The sequence below is a fragment of the Buteo buteo genome, chromosome 29 (assembly GCF_964188355.1).
Source record: "Buteo buteo chromosome 29, bButBut1.hap1.1, whole genome shotgun sequence".
In the NCBI taxonomy this organism is placed as follows: domain Eukaryota; kingdom Metazoa; phylum Chordata; class Aves; order Accipitriformes; family Accipitridae; genus Buteo; species Buteo buteo.
This window is the reverse complement of record NC_134199.1, coordinates 100,360-122,730: the sequence shown is the minus strand read 5'-3', so window position 1 is coordinate 122,730 and position 22,371 is coordinate 100,360. Positions and strand designations below refer to the sequence as shown.

The 22,371-nt window shown below is 66.1% G+C and overlaps 3 protein-coding genes across 3 annotated transcripts; all 3 read right to left on the bottom strand.

The window, feature by feature from the left end:
* Nucleotides 1-855: 855 nt before the first annotated feature.
* On the bottom strand, nt 856-4,840 carry B4GAT1 (beta-1,4-glucuronyltransferase 1). The gene is made up of 2 exons (XM_075059504.1): nt 3,094-4,840; nt 856-1,385 (listed from the first exon to the last, which is right to left on the bottom strand). The coding sequence occupies exons 1-2, from the start codon at nt 4,621-4,623 to the stop codon at nt 1,194-1,196; spliced, it is 1,722 nt and encodes a 573-aa protein (XP_074915605.1). The 5' UTR covers nt 4,624-4,840; the 3' UTR covers nt 856-1,193.
* A 7,297-nt stretch (nt 4,841-12,137) lies between these two features.
* On the bottom strand, nt 12,138-16,355 carry NPAS4 (neuronal PAS domain protein 4). The gene is made up of 6 exons (XM_075059264.1): nt 16,193-16,355; nt 14,177-14,328; nt 13,914-14,016; nt 13,160-13,406; nt 12,786-12,895; nt 12,138-12,274 (listed from the first exon to the last, which is right to left on the bottom strand). Exons 1-6 carry the CDS (start codon nt 16,353-16,355, stop codon nt 12,138-12,140), a joined length of 912 nt encoding a protein of 303 aa, XP_074915365.1.
* A 3,300-nt stretch (nt 16,356-19,655) lies between these two features.
* Nucleotides 19,656-22,324, bottom strand: MRPL11 (mitochondrial ribosomal protein L11). Its single transcript, XM_075059397.1, has 5 exons — nt 22,160-22,324; nt 21,924-22,019; nt 21,199-21,292; nt 20,473-20,632; nt 19,656-19,840 (listed from the first exon to the last, which is right to left on the bottom strand). Exons 1-5 carry the CDS (start codon nt 22,292-22,294, stop codon nt 19,741-19,743), a joined length of 585 nt encoding a protein of 194 aa, XP_074915498.1. The 5' UTR covers nt 22,295-22,324; the 3' UTR covers nt 19,656-19,740.
* Between the last annotated feature and the right edge of the window lie 47 nt (nt 22,325-22,371).

Genomic DNA, 22,371 nt, shown 5'->3' with positions numbered 1-22,371 from the left:
CCACCACCGTGAAGACATGCTCAATACCTTCATTGTGTTGATGAACCGCATCCACCAAGCCACAAAGAAGCGTTCAACACCAGCGCTGCATTGGTTGTGCATCCACAGTCACTATGGTTCTTCCCAGGTGCTTTCTCAACGCCGTGTGTGAGCCACCAGCTTGTGAGCTGTGTGCCTGGGTGTCATCTTCTCAGCTCATAGCAGCTTCAAAAGATATTTTTTTTCCCCAAAAAAACCACTTCCCACACCCCCAGGAGCAATAGAAAGCTCTTCTGGTGGACGCGGTGACCTAGACGTGGCCACTGCCATGCCGTGACGTCCCGTGTGCAGTCGCTGCAGCCCTGGGCACCCAACGCCACCAGGAGGGACCTGGCTCCTGCTTGGACCTTCCGTTCTACAGCCCTGCCTGGTCGGCGGTCGGTGGCCCGGGTGGAGCTGGGGTGGGACGAGGTGACCTCGGAGGGCCTGGTCCCACTGCAACCGGGCTGTCATTGGGGAACTGTATTTGTGGTTTTATATATGTATATTAAAAAATATATTTTTAAATTTACATAGTAATATAATATAGTGTAATATAATAAATATTACATTATATTATACACAAAAATATATTTTATATTTATATATTATATTTATATTCATACACTGTTCTGCATGTGTATTATGTATTTTAAATCTTATATGCTTATACATATTAATCTCTTATTAAATATTAACATATAAGCACATAAAATTATATAACATTACATGTGTTATATAGATACATAAAAAGGGTGTTGTATATTTTACAGATATAAATATACATATGAAATAAATATATTATATATCATGTTAATAAAATACTGCACCACTGTGTAAATACTTAAAAAATTTATTTATACATATATGTACACTCCTTTATATACACCTATATATAAATATAGGGGTGTTACACACACACACACTTGTGGATACAAGACATCCCTTAGACTGTACTGGTCTGTACTGGTCTGAGCTGGAGGCAGCTGCTCCTGACATCCCTTCCCAATGGCCACGGCAACCAGAGGGCCCCACCCGCCCCCCGCCCCAGTGACATCACCTGCACAGAGGCATTGTGGGCAGGCGGCCATCTTAACGGAGGACGGGCCCCTGCAGGGCGCAGGGGACCCAGGTGGGGTGGAGGGGACCCCCGCGGAGAGGACGCAGGCGCGCGGTCAGCAGCGGCGGGGCGAGCGCGGGTAGCGCTGGTGCAGCTCGGCGCGGAAGCGCCGGAAGAGTTGCCGGTTGTGGCGCAGCTCGGCCTCCCGCCCGCCGTGGAAGCCGCCGGACTCCTTGAAGCCACGGTGGACGACGAACGCCCCGTCCAGCACCGCAAAGTGGAAGCCGGCCACGTGCAGCTCGCATGCCTGGGGGGGGACACGGTCACCCGGAGCACCCACGGCACCCCCCAGACCCCGCAGCACCCACTGATGCCCTATAGCGCCCACTGATGCCTTGTAACACCCAGAGACCCCCACAGTATCCATGGATACCTTACAGCACCCATAGATCCCCATATAGCACCACAGATCCTCTACAGCACCCACAGACCACCATAGCACCCAGAGACCCCCCCAAAGCACCCACTGATCCTTTGTAACACCCACAGACCCCCACAGTATCCACGGATACCTTACTGCACCCATAGATCCCACAGACCCATAAAGCACCCATCGGTCCTCTACAGCACCCATCAGTCCTCTATAGTACTCATAGGTCCCCAAAGCACCCATTGATGCCTTATAGCACCCACAGACCACCACAGCACCCAGAGACCCCCCATTGCACCCACTGATGCGTTATAGCATCCATAGACCCCACATAGCACCCACAGACCCCACATAGCACCCACAGACCCCCATAGCACCCACAGACCCTCCCCAGCACCTACTGATGCCTCACAGCACCCACAGACTCCCACAGTACCTGTTGATAACTTATAGCACCCATAGACCCCACATAGCACCCCCAGACCCCAGTAGCACCCATAGACCCCACAGAGCACCCACGGACTATCTACCGCACCCTTCGACCCCCTACAATACCCACAGGCCCTCACAGCATCCGTAGAACCCTACAGCACCCCCAGACCTCCACAGCACCCACAGACCCTCTGCAGCACCCACAGTCCCCCTAAGAGCACCCCTAGCCCCGTGACCACCCCAGAGTGCCCACAGGCCCCATGGCCACCCTATGGTCACCAGGGCCACCTCAAAGCACCCCCAACTGCCATGGACACCCTATGGGTACCATGGCCACCCCACAGCACCCCCAGCCCTCATGACCACCCTACAGTCACCATGGCCTCCCCACAGAACCCCCAGCCCTCATGGCCACCCCATAGCACCCACAGCCCCCGTGGCCGCCCTATGGTCACCCCACAGCACCCCCAGCCCCCATGGCCACCCTATGGTCACCCCACAGCACCCCCAGCCCCCATGACCACCCTATGGTCACCCCACAGCACCCACAAACCCCATGGCCACCCCATAGCACTCATGGCTATCCCACAGCCCCCTCGTAGTGCTCATGGCCACCCCATAGCACCCACAGCCCCCGTGGCCGCCCTATGGTCACCCCACAGCACCCACAACCCCCATGGCCACCCTGTGGTCACCCCACAACACCCACAGCCCCCATGGCCACCCTATAGTCACCATGGCCACCCCACAGCACCCCCAGCCCTCATGATCACCCTATAGTCACCCCACAACACCCACAGCCCCCATGGCCATCCTACAGTCACCATGGCCACCCCACAGCACCCCCAGCCCCCACGACCACCCTATGGTCACCCCACAGCACCCACAACTCCCATGGCCACCCCATAGCGCTCATGGCCACCCCACAGCACCCCCAGCCCCCATGGCCACCCTATAGTCACCACGGTGACCCCACAGCACCCCCAGCCCCCATGGCCACCCTATAGTCACCACGGTGACCCCACAGCACCCCCAGCCCCCATGGCCACCCTATGGCCACCCCACAGCACCCACAGTCCCCATGGCCACCCTATGGTCACCACGGCCACCCCAAGGCCCCCCAGCCACCCCACGGTCCCCTGCCCCACGGCACCTGGCTGATGCGGTTGAAGCCGTACTGGAGGAAGCGCTCATCGAAGGGTGGCACGCCGCGGGCCGGCCCCACGTAGAAGGGCTCCCAGGGGTCGCGCCACGGGGCCTCGTAGGCCACGCGCAGGTGCGGGGTGGGTGGCAGCGCCCACCAGCGCTCGTAGTCCGTGGGTGCTTGGCACCGGGGGCACAGCGCCCCGTAGAAGGGCCGGGCGTCCCCCGTGCCCCACAGCTGCAGAAGTTCCGCCTTCGTCCCCGGCACCCGCGTCCCCGCACGGACCTCGAAGGCCGGCAGCACGAACACCACCTGGTCCCAGGATGGCGTGGGGGCACCTGGGGGGTTGGGGTCCTCCAGGGCTTTGGGGTCCTTCAAAAAGTTGGGGTCCTCCAGGGCGTTGGGGACACCTGGGTCACGGAAGGCGTTGGGGACCTTCGGGACCTCCAGAGCGTGAGGGACACCCCCATTGCCGATGGTGTTGGGGATACCCGGGATGTTGGGGACACCCGGGACGCTGGGGACACCCAGCCCGTTGGGGACCTCCAGGGCGTTGAGCACCCCGGGGTCACTGGGGACACCGGGGACCCCGAGGCCACCAGGAGCCTTTCGTGTCCGGGGGTCGCCCAAGACCCCCGCAGCCCCCAAAGCTTTGGGGTCCCCCAAGAGCCCTGGAACCCCCAAGACTTTGGGGTCCCCCAAGAGTCCTGCAGCCCCCACAGCTGGGGGGTCCCCCAAGACCCCCGCAGCCCCCCTCACCAGGGGGTCCCCCACCCCCCCGCCAGCCCCCCATTTTGGGGGCCGCAGCCCGGCTCCCCCCTCCCGCAGCAGCCTCAGGAATTCCTCCCGCAGCCCCCGGCTGGGCACCACGTCGGCGTCCAACAGCAGCACGAAGCGACCCCCAATTTTGGGGGGGCCGGGACCCCCGTTCCGGGAAGGGCCCCCCCTTTCCTCCTCCGCCGCCCCCGCCCAGGCCACGTTCCGCAATAAATTCCCGGGGTACGGCACCCCCAAAGTGTAACTGGGGGGGTCGGCGGCCGCCAGACGCCGTAGGGCCCCCCGACATCCCCCCGGTGTTGGGGGGCCGGGGTTGGGGGGTACGACGGGGGGGGGCGCAGCCGCCCCCACCACCACGTGTAAGCGTAAGCGAGCCCGTAAGCCCCGGCAGGGCCCCCCCAAAGCTGCCAACAGCCCCCCCAACCCCTCCTTGGGTACCCCAAAAACAGCCACCGAGAGCGGCCCCCCCCAGAGCCCCCACAGAGCCCCCCCCAGGGTCCCCGCCACCCGTCCTGGGGTGCCATGGGTGGCCAGAACTAATTCGGGGGCGTCCCAGCGAGGGGGGGTCCCCAAGAGGTCCCGATACACCCGGAAGGTCCCTGAGGTGTCCAGCACCCCCCGAGGGGGGGGCATGGGTGGGGGGGGGCGGCGGTGGGGGAGGGGGGAGCGAGGGGGGGGCAGGGCTCGCAGGTAGAGGGTCTGCAGCAGCGCCAGCCCCCCCAGTAGCCAGGCGCAGCCCCCCAGTAGCCGCCCTCGGCCCATCGCCTGCTGACCCCCCCCACCCCTCTCCGGACTGGGGGATACTGGGAGGGGGCTGGGAGGGGGTTGGGGGGCCTCTGGAGGTACTGGGAGGGTGCTGGGGGGGACTGGGAGGGGGTTGGGGGGCACTGGGAGACACTGGGAGGGTGCTGGGGGGGACTGGGAGGGGGTTGGGGGGCACTGGGAGACACTGGGAGGGTGCTGGGGGGGACTGGGAGGGGGTTGGGGGGCACTGGGAGACACTGGGAGGGTGCTGGGGGGGACTGGGAGGGGGTTGGGGGCCTCTGGAGGTACTGGGAGGGTGCTGGGGGGGTACTGGGAGGGTACTGGGGGGGTTCTGGGGGCACTGGGAGGGTGCTGGGGGGGTACTGGGGGCACTGGGAGGGTGCTGGGGGGGACTGGGAGGGTATGGGGAGGGTGGTGGGGATACTGGGAGGGACTGGTGGGTGCTGGGGGCTACCGGGGGTCACTGGGGGGGTACGTAGGTGTGTAGTGGGAAGGTGCTGGGGGTTACTGGGAGGGTGCTGGGGAGCACTGGGACCAGTTCTGCGGGGCCACTGGGCCCAGCGCTGAGCCAGGACCAGTATGGCATGCTGGAGGCACTACGGGATCACTGGGACCAGTAAGGGGCTACTGGGACCAGTCCGGGCCTCTAGGACCAGTATGGGGGGGCTGGAAGGTTTATGGGTGCCGGACCACTGCGGGGGGGTTCCCGGGACCAGTCCGAGGGGGTTACCGGCACCAGTTTGGGGGCGGGGAGCCGCAGAGGGGAGACGGGGCCCAGTCCGGGGGTGTCGCTGGGCCCAGTCCGGGGGTGCGGAGGAGGGGCTGGGCCCAGTTTGGGGGGGTGGGGGGGGGCTGGGCCCAGTTTGGGGGGGTGGGGGGGGCACCGAGCCCAGGCTAGGGAGGAAACCGGGCCCAGTCTGGGGGGAGCTGGGCCCGGTTTGGGGCCGGGGTCTCACCGCGCCGCGCCGCCGGGAGGAACCGCGCATGCGCGGGGAGGGACGCAGGCGCCCGGGGAGGGGGCGGGGCCCGGGCGGGAGCGGGGCGGGGCCGAGGCGGGAGGGGGCGGGGCCTGCAGTGCCTGGGCCCCGCCCCGCCCATTTTGTCTCCGCAGCGCTCGGACGCCGGGGTCCCCCCGAACTCCTGGGTGACCCCCAAATTCCCGCGTCCCCCCAATCTCCTGAGTCTCCCCCAAACTCCTGGGTCTTCCCCCAACCTCCTGGGTCCCCCCCCGAGCTCCTGGGTCTCCCCCGAACTCTTGGGTGACCCCCCAAAACTCCTGGGGTCCCCCCAGATTCCTGGGTCCCCTTCCGAAATCCTGGGTTCCTCAAAATTCCCGGGTCCCCCCAATCTCCTGAGTCTCCCCCAAAACTCCTGGGTTCCCCCAAACTCCTGGGTCCCCCCCCAAGCTCCTGGGTCTCCCCCGAACTCTTGGGTGACCCCCGAATGCCTGGGTCCCCCCAAACTCCTGGGTCCCCCCAAAACTCCTGGTGTCCCCCAAAATCCTGCCCTCCCCCAAACTCCTGGGTCTCCCCCAGATTCCTGGGCCCCCCCAAACTCCTGGGTCTCCCCCAAAATCCTGGGCCCCCCCAAACTCCTGGGTCTCCCCCAGATTCCTGGGTCCCCCCAAACTCCTGCATCTCCCCTGGACTCTTGGGTGACTCCCCAAATGCCTCGGTGACTCCAAATACCTGGGCCCCCCCCAAACTCCTGGGTGTCCCCCAAATCCCTGTGTCTCCCCAAACTCCTGGGTCTTCCCCCAACCTCCTGGGTCCCCCCCCCGAGCTCCTGGGTCTCCCCGGAACTCTTGGGTGACCCCCGAATGCCTGGGTCCCCCCAAACTCCTGGGTCCCCCCAAAATCCTGGCCCCCCCCAAACTCCTGGGTCTCCCCCAGATTCCTGGGTCCCCCCAAACTCCTGCATCTCCCCCGGACTCTTGGGTGACTCCCCAAATGCCTCAGTGACTCCAAATACCTGGGCCCCCCCCAAACTCCTGGGTGTCCCCCAAATCCCTGTGTCTCCCCAAACTCCTGGGTCTCCCCCAAATTCCTGCGACTCCCCAAAATTCCTGGGACCCCCCCAACTCCTGGGTCCCCCCCTGAGCTCCTGGATCTCCCCAAATTCCTGGGTCCCTCTGAAATCCTGGGTCATCCTCAACTCCTGGGTCCCCCCCCCAAAATCCTGGGTGTCCCCCCCCCGAGCTCCTGGGTCTCCCCCAAATTCCTGGGACCCCCCCCAAACTCCTGGGTCCCCCCCTGAACTCCTGGGTCCCCCCCAGATTCCTGGGACCCCCCTGGACATCGGGGTCCCTGGAAAGAAGCTGCCACGGGCACAGGGATGACGGGGGCCACTTTATTGCCAGGGGGGTGTCGGGGCCACGGGGCCTCCAGGGGACGTTGGGGACATCTGGGACATGGAGGCTGTCGGGCCACCATGTGTCTCAGTCCCTCGAGTGGGGACACGGGGGATGTTGGGGTCATTGGGGACAATGGGGGCCAGTCCCTCGTGGTGGGCACGTCGGGGACGTCAGGCCGTGGTGGGTCTCAGTCCTTTGAGTCAAGGCAGTGACGATGTCCCACATCCTTCAGGGACATCGGAGATGTTGGGGACACTGGGGACATCAGGCCATGGTGGGTCTCTGTCCCTCGAGTCAAAGTGATGATGATGATGTCCCACGTCCTTCGGGGACATTGGAGATGCTGGGGACGTTGGGGATGTCAGGTTGTGGTGGGTCTCCATCCCTTGAGCTGGGGCGATGACGATGTCCCACATCCTTTGGGGACATCAGAGACACTGGGGACATCAGGCCGTGGTGGGTCTCCATCCCTTGAGCCAGGGGGATGACGATGTCCCACCTCCTTCAGGGACATTGGAGACATCGGGGACGTTGTGGACATCGGGCCGTGGTGGGTCTCCATCCCTTGGTCCAGGGTGATGAAGATGTCCCCTATCCTTCGGGGACATCAGAGACGTTGGGGTCGTTGGGCCATGACAGGTCTCAGTCCTTTGGGCTGGGGACATTGGGGACATCAGACCACGATGTGTCTCAGTCTGTTGATCCAGGGTGATGACAAGGTCCCACGTCCCTTGGGGACGTTGGGGACATGAAGCCACAATGTGTCTCAGTCCCTCCAGCCGAGGCGATGACGAGGTGCCCGTGTCCCTCGGGGACGTCGGGCTGCGACATGTCTCAGTCCTTTCAGGTGGTGTCCACATCCTTCGAGGACACGTTGGGGACATCGAGCCGTGCTGGGTCTCGGTCCCTTGGGTCACAGCGGTGATGAGGTGCCCGTGTCCCTCAGGGACATTGGGGACGTCGAGTTGTGACGAGTCTCAGTCCCTCGGGCTCGGTGACATCGCGCTGCGACGTATCTCGATGTCTTGGGTGGGGGATGTTGAGGACATTGGGGACGTTGGGGACATCGAGGATGTTGGGGACACTGGGAATGTCAGGGGCACTGGGGATGTTGGGGACACTGGGGACACTGAGCCACGATGTGTCTCAGTCCCTCAAGTTGGGGACATTGGGGACACCAGGGACATCAGGCCATGATGTTTCACAGGCCTTGGGGGACTTCGGGACATTGAGGACATCAAGCCATGACGTATCCCAGCCCAATGGCTTGGGGCAAAAGGTGCCCATGTCCCCCAGGTTGGGGACACTGGGGACATTGAGCCATGGCGTGTCTCTGTCCCTCAGGTTGGGGACGTTGGGGACATCAGGCCATGGCATGTCTCCGTCCTTTGGATTGGGGACATCAGGTCATGGCATGTCTCCATCCCTTGGGCTGGGGACACTGGGGACATCAGGTCATGGAATGTCTCCATCCCTTGGGTTGGGGACATCGGGGACGTCGAGCCACATTGTGCCTCAGCCCCGCGAGTTGGGAACGTTGGGGACATCGGGCCATAGAGCCACGATATCTCCATCACCCGGGTCAGGGACGTTGGGGACATCAAGTCACATCGTGCCTCGGTCCCTTGCGTTGGGGACATTGGGGATGACACCCGGGGGGGGCACACACTTTTGGGGGGACTCTGCCAAAAACGCAGACCCCGGGGAGGGGGGGGGACGGGGGACGGACGACAAGGACGGGGTGGGTGACAGGGACAAGGTGGGTGACAAGGGACAGGGACACTCGGGGTGGGGGGGCCACAGGCTCCTACAGGTGGGTCCAAGCCACCCACTGACACAAAATTTGGGGACGGGTCCCGGAGTGGGGGTGGGGACGGGGACACGGGGGATGGGACCCAGGCGTCCGGGCTGGGGGAGGGGGGGGCCACCAGCCCCCCCCCAATTACCTTAGAGACTCGTTACGAGTTAAATTAGCACGAAAGGCCCCGGGGGGGGGCGGTGGGGGGAGGGGACACGGCCGGGGCCGGGGGGACGGTGGCACCGGGCCGGGGTGACAATGACAATATGCCATACTGGGGGCAAGTCGCGTCACAGACTTAGTTCAGAACGACGGGGCGCGCTGGCTTCCGGCTGTGGGGGGGACACGGGGGGGAACAGGCGTCAGGAACCCCGGCATCCGGCTCACCAACCCCCCCCTTGCACCCCCCGAGGGACCCAGGTGTCCATGAGCATGCGCCCCCCCAAACTAAGGGCCCCAGGCACCCGGGTGTCGTCCCCCACCCAATAAGGGACCCAGGTATCCGGGTGTCCTCCCCCACCCACTAAGGGACCCCAGCACCCCCCTAAGATGACAGCCAGGTATCGGGGCTCCCTCCCCACCCCCATCACCAGGACCCAGGTCACCCCCACCCCCTCCCCCCCACCCCGATGGGTGCCCCCCCGCAGGGACCCGAATCTCCGGGCCCCCTACCTTGGCGGAAGGCGTCCTGGAGGCGGCTCTGGGGGAGTTGATACAACTCAGCGAAGGGGTCGCGGGGCGACCGGGGCGGGGGGGGCGGGCGGGGGCTGGGGGTACCCCCCAAACGCCTGGCTCCCCCGCGGTTGACGACGGCGGCGGCGGCCAATCCCTGCAGTAGGCGACGCAAGGCGGGGCCGGGCGGGGCCGACGGGGGTGGTGGCGGTGACGTCTCGGGGGTGAGGAGGGAGACGGGGGTCCCACCCGGGATTCCCCCGGGACTCTCGGGACTCGGCGGTAACTTTTCGGGTGCTGCCTCCGGGGGCTCCAGGGGGCCGAAGGCGAAGGGCGGGGCTTGCCGGGGGGTGTAAGGGGGCGTCCAGGTCTCAGTGGATCCCCCCGGCACCTCGGGGATCCCCAGGCCTGGTGCGAGGCGGGTGCCCGCAGCCAAGCCCACGCCGGCATTGGCTCCGCTGACAGCTCCGAGGGTAGGACCGATGGCGGGGCCCAGGGAGGAGCCAACGCCTGCGGCGAGGTTGGCTCCAAGGCCAAGTCCGGTGCCAAGGGCGGTGCCGACGTTGGCTCCGATGGCAGCTCCAACACCGAGGCCAACACCAGATCCAAGAGCAGGGTCAACGCTGGCTCCAAGGCCAAGGCCAATGGTGGATCCAAGAGCAGAGCCGGCGTTGGCTCCAACGGCAGCTCCAGCACCAAGTACAACACCGGATCCAACGTTGGCTCCAGCACCGAGTCCAATGCCAGTGTCAATACTGGTTCCAAGAGCAGAGTCAACGTTGGCTCCAATGTTGGCTCCAAGGCTGAGTCCAACAGTGGTGCCAACATCAGGTCCAAGCCCAGAGCCAACGTTGGCTCCGAGCGCAGCTCCAACAGCAAATCCAAGGGCAGATCCAAGACCGGAGCCACCGCTGCTTCCAACGCCAGCTCCAACTGCAAGTCCAACGCCGGTAACAACATCAGATCCAGGAGCGGAGCCAATGTTGGAGCCAACATTGGCTCCGAGGCCAAGTCCAACACTGGATCCAAGAGCAGAGCCAACGCCAGCACCAATGTTGGCTCCCATAGCAGCTCCAATGCCAAGTCCAACACCCGATCCAACATCCGATGTAAGAGCGGTGCCAGCGTTGGCTCCAACACCAAGTCCAACGCCAACATCAACGTCGGATCCGAGAGCAGCACCAACATTGGCTCCAACTCCAGCTCCAATGGCAAGTCCAACACCGGATCCAAGAGAAGGGCCAACGTTGGCTCCAACGCCGGCTCCAACAGCAAGTCCAACACCAGATCCAAGACCAGAGCTGACATTGGCTCCAACACCGGCTCCAACGGCAAGTCCAACACTGGATCCGAGACCAGAGCCAACATTGGCTCCAACGGCAGCACCAACGGCAAGTCCAACGCCAGGTCCAACACCGGATGAAAGAGCAGAGCCAACATTGGCTCCAAGAGCAGCTCCAACGCCAAGTCCAACAGTGGATCCAAGACTGGAGCCAACGTTGGCTCCAATATTGGCTCCAAGGCCAAGTCCAACACCAGCGCTGACTCCAGCACCTATATTGGCTCCAACGCTGGCACCGACGGTGAGTCCCACGCCAGCGCCGACATCAGATGGAAGAGCAGGACCAACAGCCCCAATGCCGAGCCCAACGCTGGCTCTGACACCGCCACCGAGACCAGGCCCAATGTTGGCCCCGACACTGAGCGCAACGCCGGCTCCGAGACTGGGGCCAGTGTCCGCTCCACCATTGGCTTGGAGACCAGCTCCAACATCATCTCCGGCGCCAGCTCCAAGAGCAGCTCCAATATCAGCCCCAAGGTTGGGGCCAACATCGGCGCCGGTGCCAGCTGCCACACCGAGGCCAACGTCAACTCTGATGCCAGCTCCCACGCCAATGCCAACTCCAGCGCTGACATCAGAGCCAAGACTGTGTCCAACACCATCTCCAAGGCCACGTCCAACATTTGCTCCAATGCTGGCTCCAAGACCAGGGTCAATGTTGGCCCCAACGTTGCCTCCAAGACCATGTCCGATGGCAGCTCCGAGACCAGGTCCCATGTTGGCATCGAGACCAGGTCCCATGTTGGCTCCAAGACCAGGTCCAACACCAGCTCCGACAGCAGGGTCAACAGTGGCCCCAAGGCCAGCTCCAAGACCATGTCCAACATCGGCTCCGAGGCCACATCCAACGTTGACCCCAAGGCCAAGGCCAACGTTGATGCCAACATTAGCTCCAATGTCATCTCCAAGCCCAGATCCGACACCAAGGTCAACGCTGGATCCAATGCCGGGGCCAACACCGAGGCCAATGCTGGGGTCAGCGCCAACACCAAGGTCCCCACCAGCTCCGATGGCAGCACCAGGGAAGTCAAGGCTTGGGCCGAAGGGCTCGGGGGGGCCCGGGGGGGCCTCAGCTGCCAGCTGCTGCCGCAGGCACCAGGCTTCAGCCTCACTGCAGGAAAGACAGGGAGTTATGGGGGGGCCTGGGCTAAGCCCGGACACTGGGGTCCCCCCGAGGGGAGTGGAGGGTGCCGGGACCCATGGGTGCCATGTGGGGTGGAAGGTGCCCAGACATTGGGGTTCCCTCAGGGATGATGGGACACCTGGGTCTCCTGGGGCTGGTGGGACCTCCCGGATGTCTGTGTCCCCTGGGGGGGTGATGGGGCCACCCGGACGCCTGTGTCCACTCACCTGATGACAAAGTTGTGGGCGAGCAGGGCCGGGCCCTCAGGGCGCAGTCGGGCGTAGACCCACGTCCAGCCCAGGCCGTCCTTGCGCTGCAGCCGCGTCACCAGCTCCCCCCGCGCCTCTGCCCCTGCTCCTGCTGCGGGGACACGGGGACATCAGCAGGGATGGGGGGGGTGAGGGCAGGGGGCAGGGGACGGTTGGGGGAATGGGGACATGGGGATGTCAACAGGATGGGAGTGATTGGGGGAGTTGGGGACAGTTGGGGACGTCAACAAGGTCGGTTGGGGTGGATGGGGACATGGGGGTGTCCATGGGGACAGGGGCGATTGGAAGGGATGGGGACATGGGTATGTCAATTGGGACAGGGGGTCAACGGGGACAGGGGGTCAACAGGGGCATGGAGGACACCTGACGGGAGACAAGGTGACCCCAGGGGATGTGTGGGACGCTAAGGACGTTGCTGGGGGGGGGGGCAGAGTGACAGCAGGGAACCCAGGGAACAACCAGGGTGATGGAGGACACCCTTGGGAATGCAGGGACCCAGAGGACAGCCAGGGGACTGAGAGACCCCAGGGATCCCAAGGGACATCTGAGGGGGGGACAGGGAGACTCCAGGGGACCCTGGGGACAGCTGAGGGGACACTCACCGAGGCGGAGGTGCTGGCGAGCGACGTGGCCGAGGTCCTCGGGGTGCAGGAGCCGGTACCAGGAGCGACCCAGGAGCTCCCCACGCCCGTAGCCCAGGTGGATCAGGACGCTGTGGGACAGCACGTCTGGGTCCCTCGCCCACCCATGCCCGTGTCCCATCCAGATGTCTGGGTCCCCTCCTAGATACCTGTGTCCACCCTGATGCCTCGGTTCCCTCCTGCGTGCTTGGGTCCCCTCCCGGATTCCTGGGTCCCCCCCAGACACCCGGATCCCTCCCGGACACCTGGGTCCTCCCGGGATGCCCAGGTCCCCTCCCAGACGTCTGGGTCCCCTCCTGGACACCTGGGTCCCCCCTGGACACCGGGCCCCTCACCTGTCGGAGATGTCGAGCAGGGCAAGGTCGCGGGCATGGCGGCTCTGGAACGCAGGCAGCAGCAGGCAGTCGGGGCAGGGCCAAGGTGGGGGGTCCAGGGGGGCACAGAAGGCGACGAAAAGTCCCGGGGAAGCCCCGGGGGGGCCAGGGGGGGCCTGGAACCGGCCCCGCAACAGCACCAGCTTCCGCCCGGCGCTGGGACGGCGCGAGGCCCGCGAGGTGGTGAAACGGCAGCGGAAGAGGCGCTCTGCGGGAAGGGGTCCTCCGTTGGTCCCTCCGGCCTCTGTCCATCCCTCCATCCATCTCTCCATCCTTCCTTCCCTCCCTCCCTCCATCCCTCGTCCTTCCATCCCTCCCTCTCTTCTTCCATTCTTCCTTCCCTCCCTCCCTCCCTCCCCCTTCCATCCATCTCTCCGTCCCTCTGTCCTTCCATCCCTCTGTCCTTCCATCCTTCCAACCTTCTGTCCTTCCATCTATCCTCTTCCGCCATGCTTCCTTCCCTCCATCTTTCTGTCCCTCTCTCCACCCATCCCTCTCTCCTTCCACCCCTCCAGCCACCCTTCCAACCCTCCATCCTACCCACCCTCTGTCCTTCCATCCTTCCATCCATCCCTCCATCCTTCCCTCCTTCCATCCCTCTGTCCTTCCTCCCGCTCATTCATCCCTCCCTCCATCCACCCATCCCTCCCTCCCTCTGCCCGCGCCCCACCAAGCCCCTCCCCATCGGCCCCACCCCCTCGGAGCCCCCACCCACCTGCCTGGGGGGGCCCGGGCAGGGTGAGCTGATGTCGCACCAGGGGGTGGTCGGCGGGATCCAGCAGGTCGTAGATGCTGTCACCCTGTGCCACCAGGTCTACCTGCGTGGGGGGGAGGCAGGAGGATCAGCACCGAGCACCCAGCGCCCTCCCCTGGCACCCAGCACCCCCCAACACCCATCATCCTGCAGCACCAGAGCCACCTGCACCCAAGGGGGACAGCACCCAGCACCCAACCCCGTCCCCGCATGCGAGTGCCTACCATGGAGTGCCCCAGGTGCTGCGCGACGTTGTCGGTGACGCCGACCAGCTTCCCCTCCCGGGTGACGGCCAGCAGGAAGCCGGGCAGTGACGCCACCAGGTCGGCCAGCTCCGGTCCCCCCAGCAGTTCCATGGGCGCTCCCCGTGCCGGGCCTGCATGGGGACACACATCAATACTCATCCAGCACCCGCTCAGCACCAGCCACCTTGCCCGCACAGTCCCACTGCAGTCCCAGGGCACCCACGTGGCCTCAGCACCCAAAGCACCAGCCGTGGAGTCACCAGTGGCACCCATAGCCTTGCCCATGTGGTCCCATGGTGGCCCTGGCAGGTCCCACAGCATCACCCACTTGGACCCACGGGAGTCCCAGTCCCTGTCCCTGTCCCTGTCCCTTGTCCCTGTCCCTCATCTCCAGCCTCTGGTCCATGATCCTGGGTCCTTGTCCTGGTTCCTGACCCAATTCCAGCCCCGGTCCCTGTCCCAGGATCTCGGTCCCTGTCCTGATCCCCCTGTCCCAGTCCTGATTCTAGGTCCCAATCCTGATCCCTGGTCCCTGGTCCCTGGTCCCAGTATCAATCCCTGTCCTAATCCTGGGTCCCAATCCTGATTCCCGGTCTCAGTCCCCATCCCGGTTCCCCTGTCCCAGCCCTGATCCCCGATCCCTGGTCCCGGTCTCAGTCCCTATCCCAGTCCTCCTGTCCCAGCCCTGATCCCCGGGCCCTAGTCCCAGTCCCAGCCCTGATCCCCAGTCTCGATCCCAATCACTGGTCTCGGTCCCTCTCCCAGTCCCCCTGTTCCAGCCTGGATCCCCAATCCCTGGCACCGGTCTCTGTCCCAGCCCTGATCCCAGATCCCTAGCCCCTGTCCCAGCCCTGATCCCTGGTCCCTGGTCCCCCTGTTCCAGCCTGGATCCCCAATCCCTGGCATCGGTCTCTGTCCCAGCCCTGATCCCTGGTCCCTGGTCCCCCTGTCCCAGTCCTGATCCCTGGTCCCTGGTCCCCCTGTCCCAGCCTGGATCCCCAATCCCTGGTGCGGGTCTCGGTCCCAGTCCCCCTGGCCCCGGTCTCTGTCCCTCTCCCGGTCCCCCTGTCCCAGCCCGGATCCCCAATCCCCGGTCGCTGGCTCCTTTCCCAGCCCTGATCCCGGATCCCTCTCCCGATCCTGGATCCCGATCCCGGATCCCTCTCCCGATCCCGGATCCCTCTCCCGATCCCGATCCCGGTCCCGATCCCCTCCCGCCCCCGTCCCCGGCCGCTGTCCGCGGTGCTGAACCCGGTACCCCCCCCGCCGCTGTCCGCGGTGCTGAACCCGCCCCTCCCCGGTGCCCCGGCCGCTGTCCGTGGTGCTGATCGGCGTCCCCCGGTCCCTGACCGCGGTGCTGATGCCACCCCCTGCCTGCTCCGGTCCCGGTCCCCGTCCCTGTCCCTCTCCCGGTGCCCATCGCTGTCCCTCTGCCGGTTCCTGTCTCCAGCCCGGGGTCGGCTCCCCGTTCCCATTCCGCTGCCTGTCTCCAGCCCGGTGCCGCTGCCTGCTCCCATCCCGCTCCCATCCCGGTCCCAACCCGGTTCTACCCCGTTGTCGCTGCTCAGCCCGGTCCACCGCTCCCGACAGCAGCTCCTGTCCCCCCTTCCTAACGCTGGTGACCGGTCCCATTCCCCAGTCCCATCCCGATGCTGATGCCCGGTCCTGCGCCTATGCCTGCTCCCATCCCGGTGCCCGCTGCCGTCCCGGTGCCGATGCCGGGTCCCATCCCGACGCCGATACCCATTCCCATCCCAGTGCCAGTGCCCCGGTCCCATCCCGGTGCCGATGCCGGGTCCCATCCCGGCTCCGATACCCACCCCGGTGCCAGCTCCCGCTCCCATCCCGCTCCCGTTCCCCATCGCCACCCCACCGCCCTCTCCCAGCCCCACTCCCCATCCCATCGCCAACCCCCCGACCCCATCCCCGGCTCCCCATCCCGACCCTTCCTCTCCCTCCCACCCACCCCGTTCCCCAACGCACCGGGACGGAGGCAGGCGCCCTTGCGGGTGTAGATGCAGGCGAGGGCCATGACGTGCAGGTAGGAGAGGCGCGGCCGGTCGCCCTCGGGCAGCGGCAGGAGGTCGCGCAGGGCGCGGATCTCGGCGTTGATCTGGTCCCGCCGCGCCTTGGAGGCGCCCTTGGTGGAGCGGAGCATCCTCGCGCCGCGCCGCCGCCCGCCCGCCCCTTATATGGACCGCGCTGCCCTACGTCACCGGCGCGTCACTCCCCGCCCCGCCCATTCGCAGCGCCGGTTTTGGGGGGGGGGGGTGGGGGGGGTGGGGGGAGCGGCCGCGTCAGAGCTGACGCTGACGCGCGCGCGGCGGTAGGGCGCAAAGGGGGGGGGGCGGCGCGCGGCGGCTTCGCACCGAAATAGGAGATGGCGCGCGGTGAGGGGAGGGGCTGGGGGAGGGGCGGGGCTGGGGGCACGCCCCCTCCCCCTCCCCGCGGGAGGGGGGGGGGAGCGGCGGAGGGGGCCGTGGAGGGAGGGGGGGGCTCGAAGGAGGGGGAGGAATGGATGGAGGGGTCGGTGGAGGGATGGAGGGGGGGGTCGAGGGTGGGGGGGTGGGTGGATGGGTCAGCGGAGGGGCGGAGGAGCCAACGGGGGGTCAAGGGAGGGACGGAGGGATGGGTGGGGGGTCAACGGAGGGATTGGGGAGGCAATAGGGGGATGGAAGGGCTGAAGGGATGGTGGGAGGGATGGAGAGGGTCAACGGGGGGTTGGAGGGGTCTACAGGGGGGATGGAGGGGTCAACGGGGAGATGGAGAAGTCAACAGGGAGATGGAGGGGTCAACAGAGGAATGGAGGGGCCAATTGGGGGATGGAGGGGCCGATGGGGAGATAGAGGGGTCAATAGGGGGGATGGAGGGGTCGATGGGGGGATGGAGGGGCCGATGGGGAGATGGAGGGGTCAATAGGGGGGATGGAGGGGTCGATGGGGGGATGGAGGGGCTCAAATGATGGAGGCATCGATGGATGGGTCAACAGAGGGATGGAGGAATTGATGGAGGGTCAACGGAGGGATGGAGGGGGCAATAGGGGGATGGACGGGGTCGTGGGATGGACAGAGGGACGGGTGGGGATCAAGGGAGGGGTGGGGGAGCCAATGGGGAGGAAGGAGGGGCTCCAGGGGTGGAGGCATTGGTAGAGGGGTCAACACAACGACAGGGGGGTCAACAGGGGAACGGAAGGGCTCAAGGGATGGAGGGAAGGATGGAGGGGGTCAACGGGGGATGGAGGGGTCGTCGGGGGGATGGAGAGGCTCGAAGGGCGGAGGGAGGGCTGGAGGGTCAACCGAGGGCTGGAGGGGCCAATGGGGGGGAAGGAGGGGCTCCAGGGGTGGGGTGGAGGATGGAGGGGGGGCAATAGGGGGGGTGGAAGGGCTCAACAGCCAGACGGACGGACGGACGGGTCAACGGTAGGTTGGAGGAACCAACAGTGGGTCAAGGGATGAGTGGAAGGGCCAAGAGGGGGCCAATGAGGGGGTGGAAGGAGGGATGGAGGAGCCAATGGGGGGGGGTCGGTGGGGGGGTCAATGTAGGGAGGGTTGGCTGGAGGGATCAACAGAGGGACAGACTGACGGACGGGGGGTCAACGGAGGGATGGGGGGGGGGGGGCTGGGCTGAGTGTCATCGGGACTACCCTTCCTTGGGGGCACGGAGGGACGGGGGGGGGGCTAAAGGTGTCAGGGACCCCCCCCAGGCCTCTGGGAACCCCCTTCTCTCCCCCCCCTCCTTTCGCGGGCGCCCCCGGAGTTTGGCCCCGCCCCCCGCCGCGGTTCCCCTCCCCCCTCCCGGCTCCGCCGCTGCCAAATTTGGGCGCTGAAGTCGCTGCGCTAAAAATAGATCCCGGCGGCTAAAAATAGCGGCGGGGAGGGGCGGGCCTGGACGCCTGGGTCCTCGGGGGGGGGGGAAGAGACGGGGGGGGGGAACTCGGACGCCTGGGTTCCCCCGGGGGGGGGGTGTGTGTGTGTGTGTGTGTCCTGGTTGTGGGTGTCCCCCCCAAAATCCTGGGTCCCCCCCAAAATCCTGCGTTCTCCCCCAAAATCCTAGGTGTCCCCCCCCGATCGGTTGGATTCCCCCCCCCCGAACAGCTGGGTCCCCCCAAACTCTTGGGTCCCCCCCCCAAATCCTGGGTGTCCGCCCCCCCCGAACATTTTGGTCCCCCCCCCGGACTCCTGGGTCCCCCCCAAAACCCTGGGTGCTCCCCCAAAGTCCTGCCCCCCCCCGCCGCGGCTGCCGGGGGCGGGTTTCCTTGGCAACGGTGGAGCCGCAATGATTTGGGGGGGGGGGGGGGGGGGCTGTGAAGAAGGAGGATGAGGATGGAAATGGGGGATCACGGGAGGATGAAGATGGAGAGGAAGGAGGGGGGAGGATGGTGAATAACGGGGGTGAGGATGAGGAGGGAGGGAGGTGGACGGAGATGAAGGAGGATGAGGAGGGAGGAAGGAGGATGAGGATGGAGGATGAGGAGGGAGGAAGGAGGATGAAGATGGAGGAGGATGAGGAGGGAGGGAGGTGGATGGAGATGAAGGAGGATGAGGAGGGAGGAAGGAGGATGAAGACGAAGGAGGATGAGGAGGGAGGAAGGAGGATGAAGATGGAGGAGGATGAGGAGTGAGGGAGGAGATGAAGGTGAAGGAGGCTGAGAAGGGAGGGAGGAGGCTGAAGAGGGAGGAAGGAGGATGAGGAGGGAGGATGAGGGATGAAGGAGGGTGAAGATGGAGGGGGAGGAGGAGGATGGGTGGTGAAAATGAGGAGGGACAAAGGAGAATGAAGATGGGGATGAAGGACGGGAAGGGGGGTGAAGATGAGGGGGGGTGAAGGACAATGAAGATGAAGGAGGAAGAGGAGGGTGAGGAGGGATGAAGATGAAGGAAGAGGATGAGGAAGAAGGGGGTGAAGATGGAGGAGGGTGAGGATGGTGGACGAAGGGGCTGGTGGTGAAGCTCGGGGATGAAGGAGGACGAGGAGGAGGATGAAGATGGCGCAAAGGAAGGAAGAAAGGGGGATGAAGTCGGGGGGGGGGGGGGGGAATGAGGAGGGGACACACAAGGAGGGGCAGGAGGCCGAAGGCCCAACCACCCCTCACTGCCTCCGGGGGCGGGGGGGAATCCCCACCCATCGCCATGGCAACGGGGATCCCCACTGCCCCCCCATATCAGCCCTGACCCCCCCAAAAGGGACCCAGGCAGCTGAGACCCCCCCCCCAAAAAAAAGGCACGCAGGCATCCAGGACCCCCCCCCCCAAAAAAGGGACCCAGGCATCTGGGACAGCCCCCCCCCCCCAAAAAAAGGGACCCAGGTATCCAGGTACCCCAAAAAAGGGACCCAGGCATCTGGGACAGCCCCCCCCCCCCAAAAAAAAGGGACCCAGGTATCCAGGACCCCCCCCCCCCCCAAAAAGAAGGACCCAGGTGTCCAGGGGAGACCCCCCCGCCCCAAAAAGACACAAGGCTGTAGGAAGAAACCATTTATTTGGGGGGGGGAGCCCCCAAACCCCTTGAGTCTGGGGGGGACCCAGGCATGGGGGGGGTCAGAGGTCACGTCTTCTTCGCCCCCCCCTCCTCCTCCTCCGCGGCCATGGCCGCCTCCTGCTCCCGCCGCTGGCGCTGGAAGGCGGCGCAGTCCTCGGGCGTCAGCCTGCGGGGTGGGGGGGGCACCCATTGAGCGGGGGTGTCCCCTCCCTTCCCCCCCCCCCATGAGGGACCCAGGCATCCTGGGGACCCCCCCAAACCCCCCCATGGCACCCACTGGGTGATGGCACCCATCGGGGGTCCCACTGGTGGGGGGGGGGTCTCCTCCCTTCCTCCCCCCAATGAGGGACCCAGGGGTCTGCAGTGGGGTGGGGGGGGCACCCAGGTATGGGGGGGGGCACCCAGGTGTCTGCGGGGGGGGGGCACCCAGTTACCTGGGAGCACCCACTGGGTGATGGCACCCATTGGGGTCTCACTGGGGGGGGGGGTGTGTGTGTGTCTCCTCCCCCCAATGAAAGACTCAGGGGTCTGCAGTGGGGTGGGGGGCACCCAGGAATCCGGGGGGTGGGCACCCAGGTGTCCGTGGTGGGGTGGGGGGGGCACCCAGGCATCGGGGGGGGGCACCCAGTTATCTGGGAGCACCCACCAGGTGATGACACCCATCGGGGGTCCCACTGTGGGGGGGGGGGTCTCCTGCCTTCCTCCCCCCAATGACGGACTCAGGTGTTTGGGGGAGGAGACACCCAGGTGTCTGGGGTGGGGGGGGTGGATTTTTTTGGGGGGGGGGGGGGCACCCACCGGGGGACGACGCGGAGGCCGAGGCTGCGGGCGGAGCCCACCAGGGACCCCACGAGGGCGGGCAGGGGGGTCCCTCGCGTCGCCAGCGCCGGGTCCCGCTGCTTCACCAGGGCCACCTCGTAGAGGTGCTTCAGGGAGACCACCCCCACCTCCTCGTGCCCTGGGGGGGGGCGCGGGTGTCCAGAGACCCCCCCGTCCCACCAGACACCCCCACCCCACCCCCTCCCGAGTACAACCCACCCGCAGCGATTCCCCGCTCCGTGGGGCACCCAAGAAAACACGGACCCACCTATGGGCACCCATGGGCTCGGAGACCCCCCCAGCACCCACAGACCCCCCCAAACACCTCTAAGTCATGAGACCCCCCCCTCACCCCCCAGCACCCACAAACACCCCCCCAGCACCCTGACCCCCCCTCAACACCCCGAGTTCCTGGAACACCCCCCCCCCCAACTCCAGACCCCCCCAGCACCCACAAACACCCCCCAGCACCCCCTCAAGCACCCCTAGGCCCTGGGACCCCCATAGACCCCCTCAGCTCCCCCAGCCCCCCCCAAACCCTGTGACCCCCCCTCAGATTCCACTCCCCCCCCCAGGCACCCCTGTCCCCCCCCCCCCGAACACCTCCACGCTCCCCCAAGAGCCCCCCCCAGCACCCCAGGACCCCTCTAAGCCCCCCAAGAGCCCCCCCCAGCCCCCCAGGACCCCCCCCAGGACCCCCCTCACCGGGCCGTGCTGCCCCCTTCTCGATGCCGGCGATGGCCTTGAGGAAATACGAGGTGGGGGGGGGCCCGATGCTGAGGTCATAGCTGCGGTCAGGCTGGGGGGGGGCACGGGGGGCGTCAAGGGGGGGCACCCACCATGGGGGGGTCACCCACTGAGGGAGGGGGCCAATGGGCGGGGGGGGGCACCCAATGTGGTGGGGGGGTGTCAAGAGGGGGGCAGCCAGCAGTTGTTGTTGGCGGGGGGGGGCACCCACTGGGGGAGGGGGTCAATGGGGGGGGCACCCATAGGGGCGATTTGATTGTGGGGGGGGGGGGGGGAGAACCAGGGGGAGGGGGCAGCACCTTTAGGGTGTCAGTGGGGTGGGGTGGCACTCAGGGGAGTCAATTGGGGGGGGAAAGGGGGGGCACCCATGGGGGGGGCAAGGATGGGGGGACATGACAGCACCCAGCATGGAGTCAACTGGGGGGGATCAGCACCCATGGGAGAGATCAAAGGGGGGGGGGCAGAACGTAGGAGGGGGTGTCAACACCCACGGGGGGGGTCTCAACACCCACGGGGCGTCTGGGGGGGTACAGCACCCCCAGGGGGGCAAGGGGGGGGGCTCAACACCCGCGGGGGGGGGGGCAAGGGGAGGGGGGGCGAAGCACCTTAGACGGGTTTAACGGGGGGGGGGGCAGCACCCACAGGGGGACGGGGGGGTCCCGGGGGGGTCCCCGCAGACTCACGTGGACGAGCAGTCGGACCCGCAGCGGGATGCCGGCCTTGACGTCCCGGGAGCGCTCGTTGAAGTCCTGGCAGAAGGCGGCGATCGGGACCCCGCGCTGGGGAACGGACCGGGACCGGTCGGGACGGGGCTCGGGACCGGTCGGGACGGGGCTCGGGACCCCCAACCGGGACCCCCCCCCTCCAAGGCCCGGGACCCCCCTCAGGCCCCTGGACCCCCCCCTCCCAGGCCCCGCACCTGCCCCAGGACGGGCCCCAGCGGCGGCCCCGGGGCCGCCCCCCCCGCCGGGATGAGGGTCCGGAGCGGCCGCGACCCCGGCGCCCTCCCGGGAACCGACCGCGCCGCCCGCGCCGCCCGCGCCGCCTTCGACATGGCCGACGGGTCACGTGAGGAGGGAGGGGAGTCACGTGGGTAGGGACAGAAGGCGGGGCGGAGGGAAGGGGGCGGGA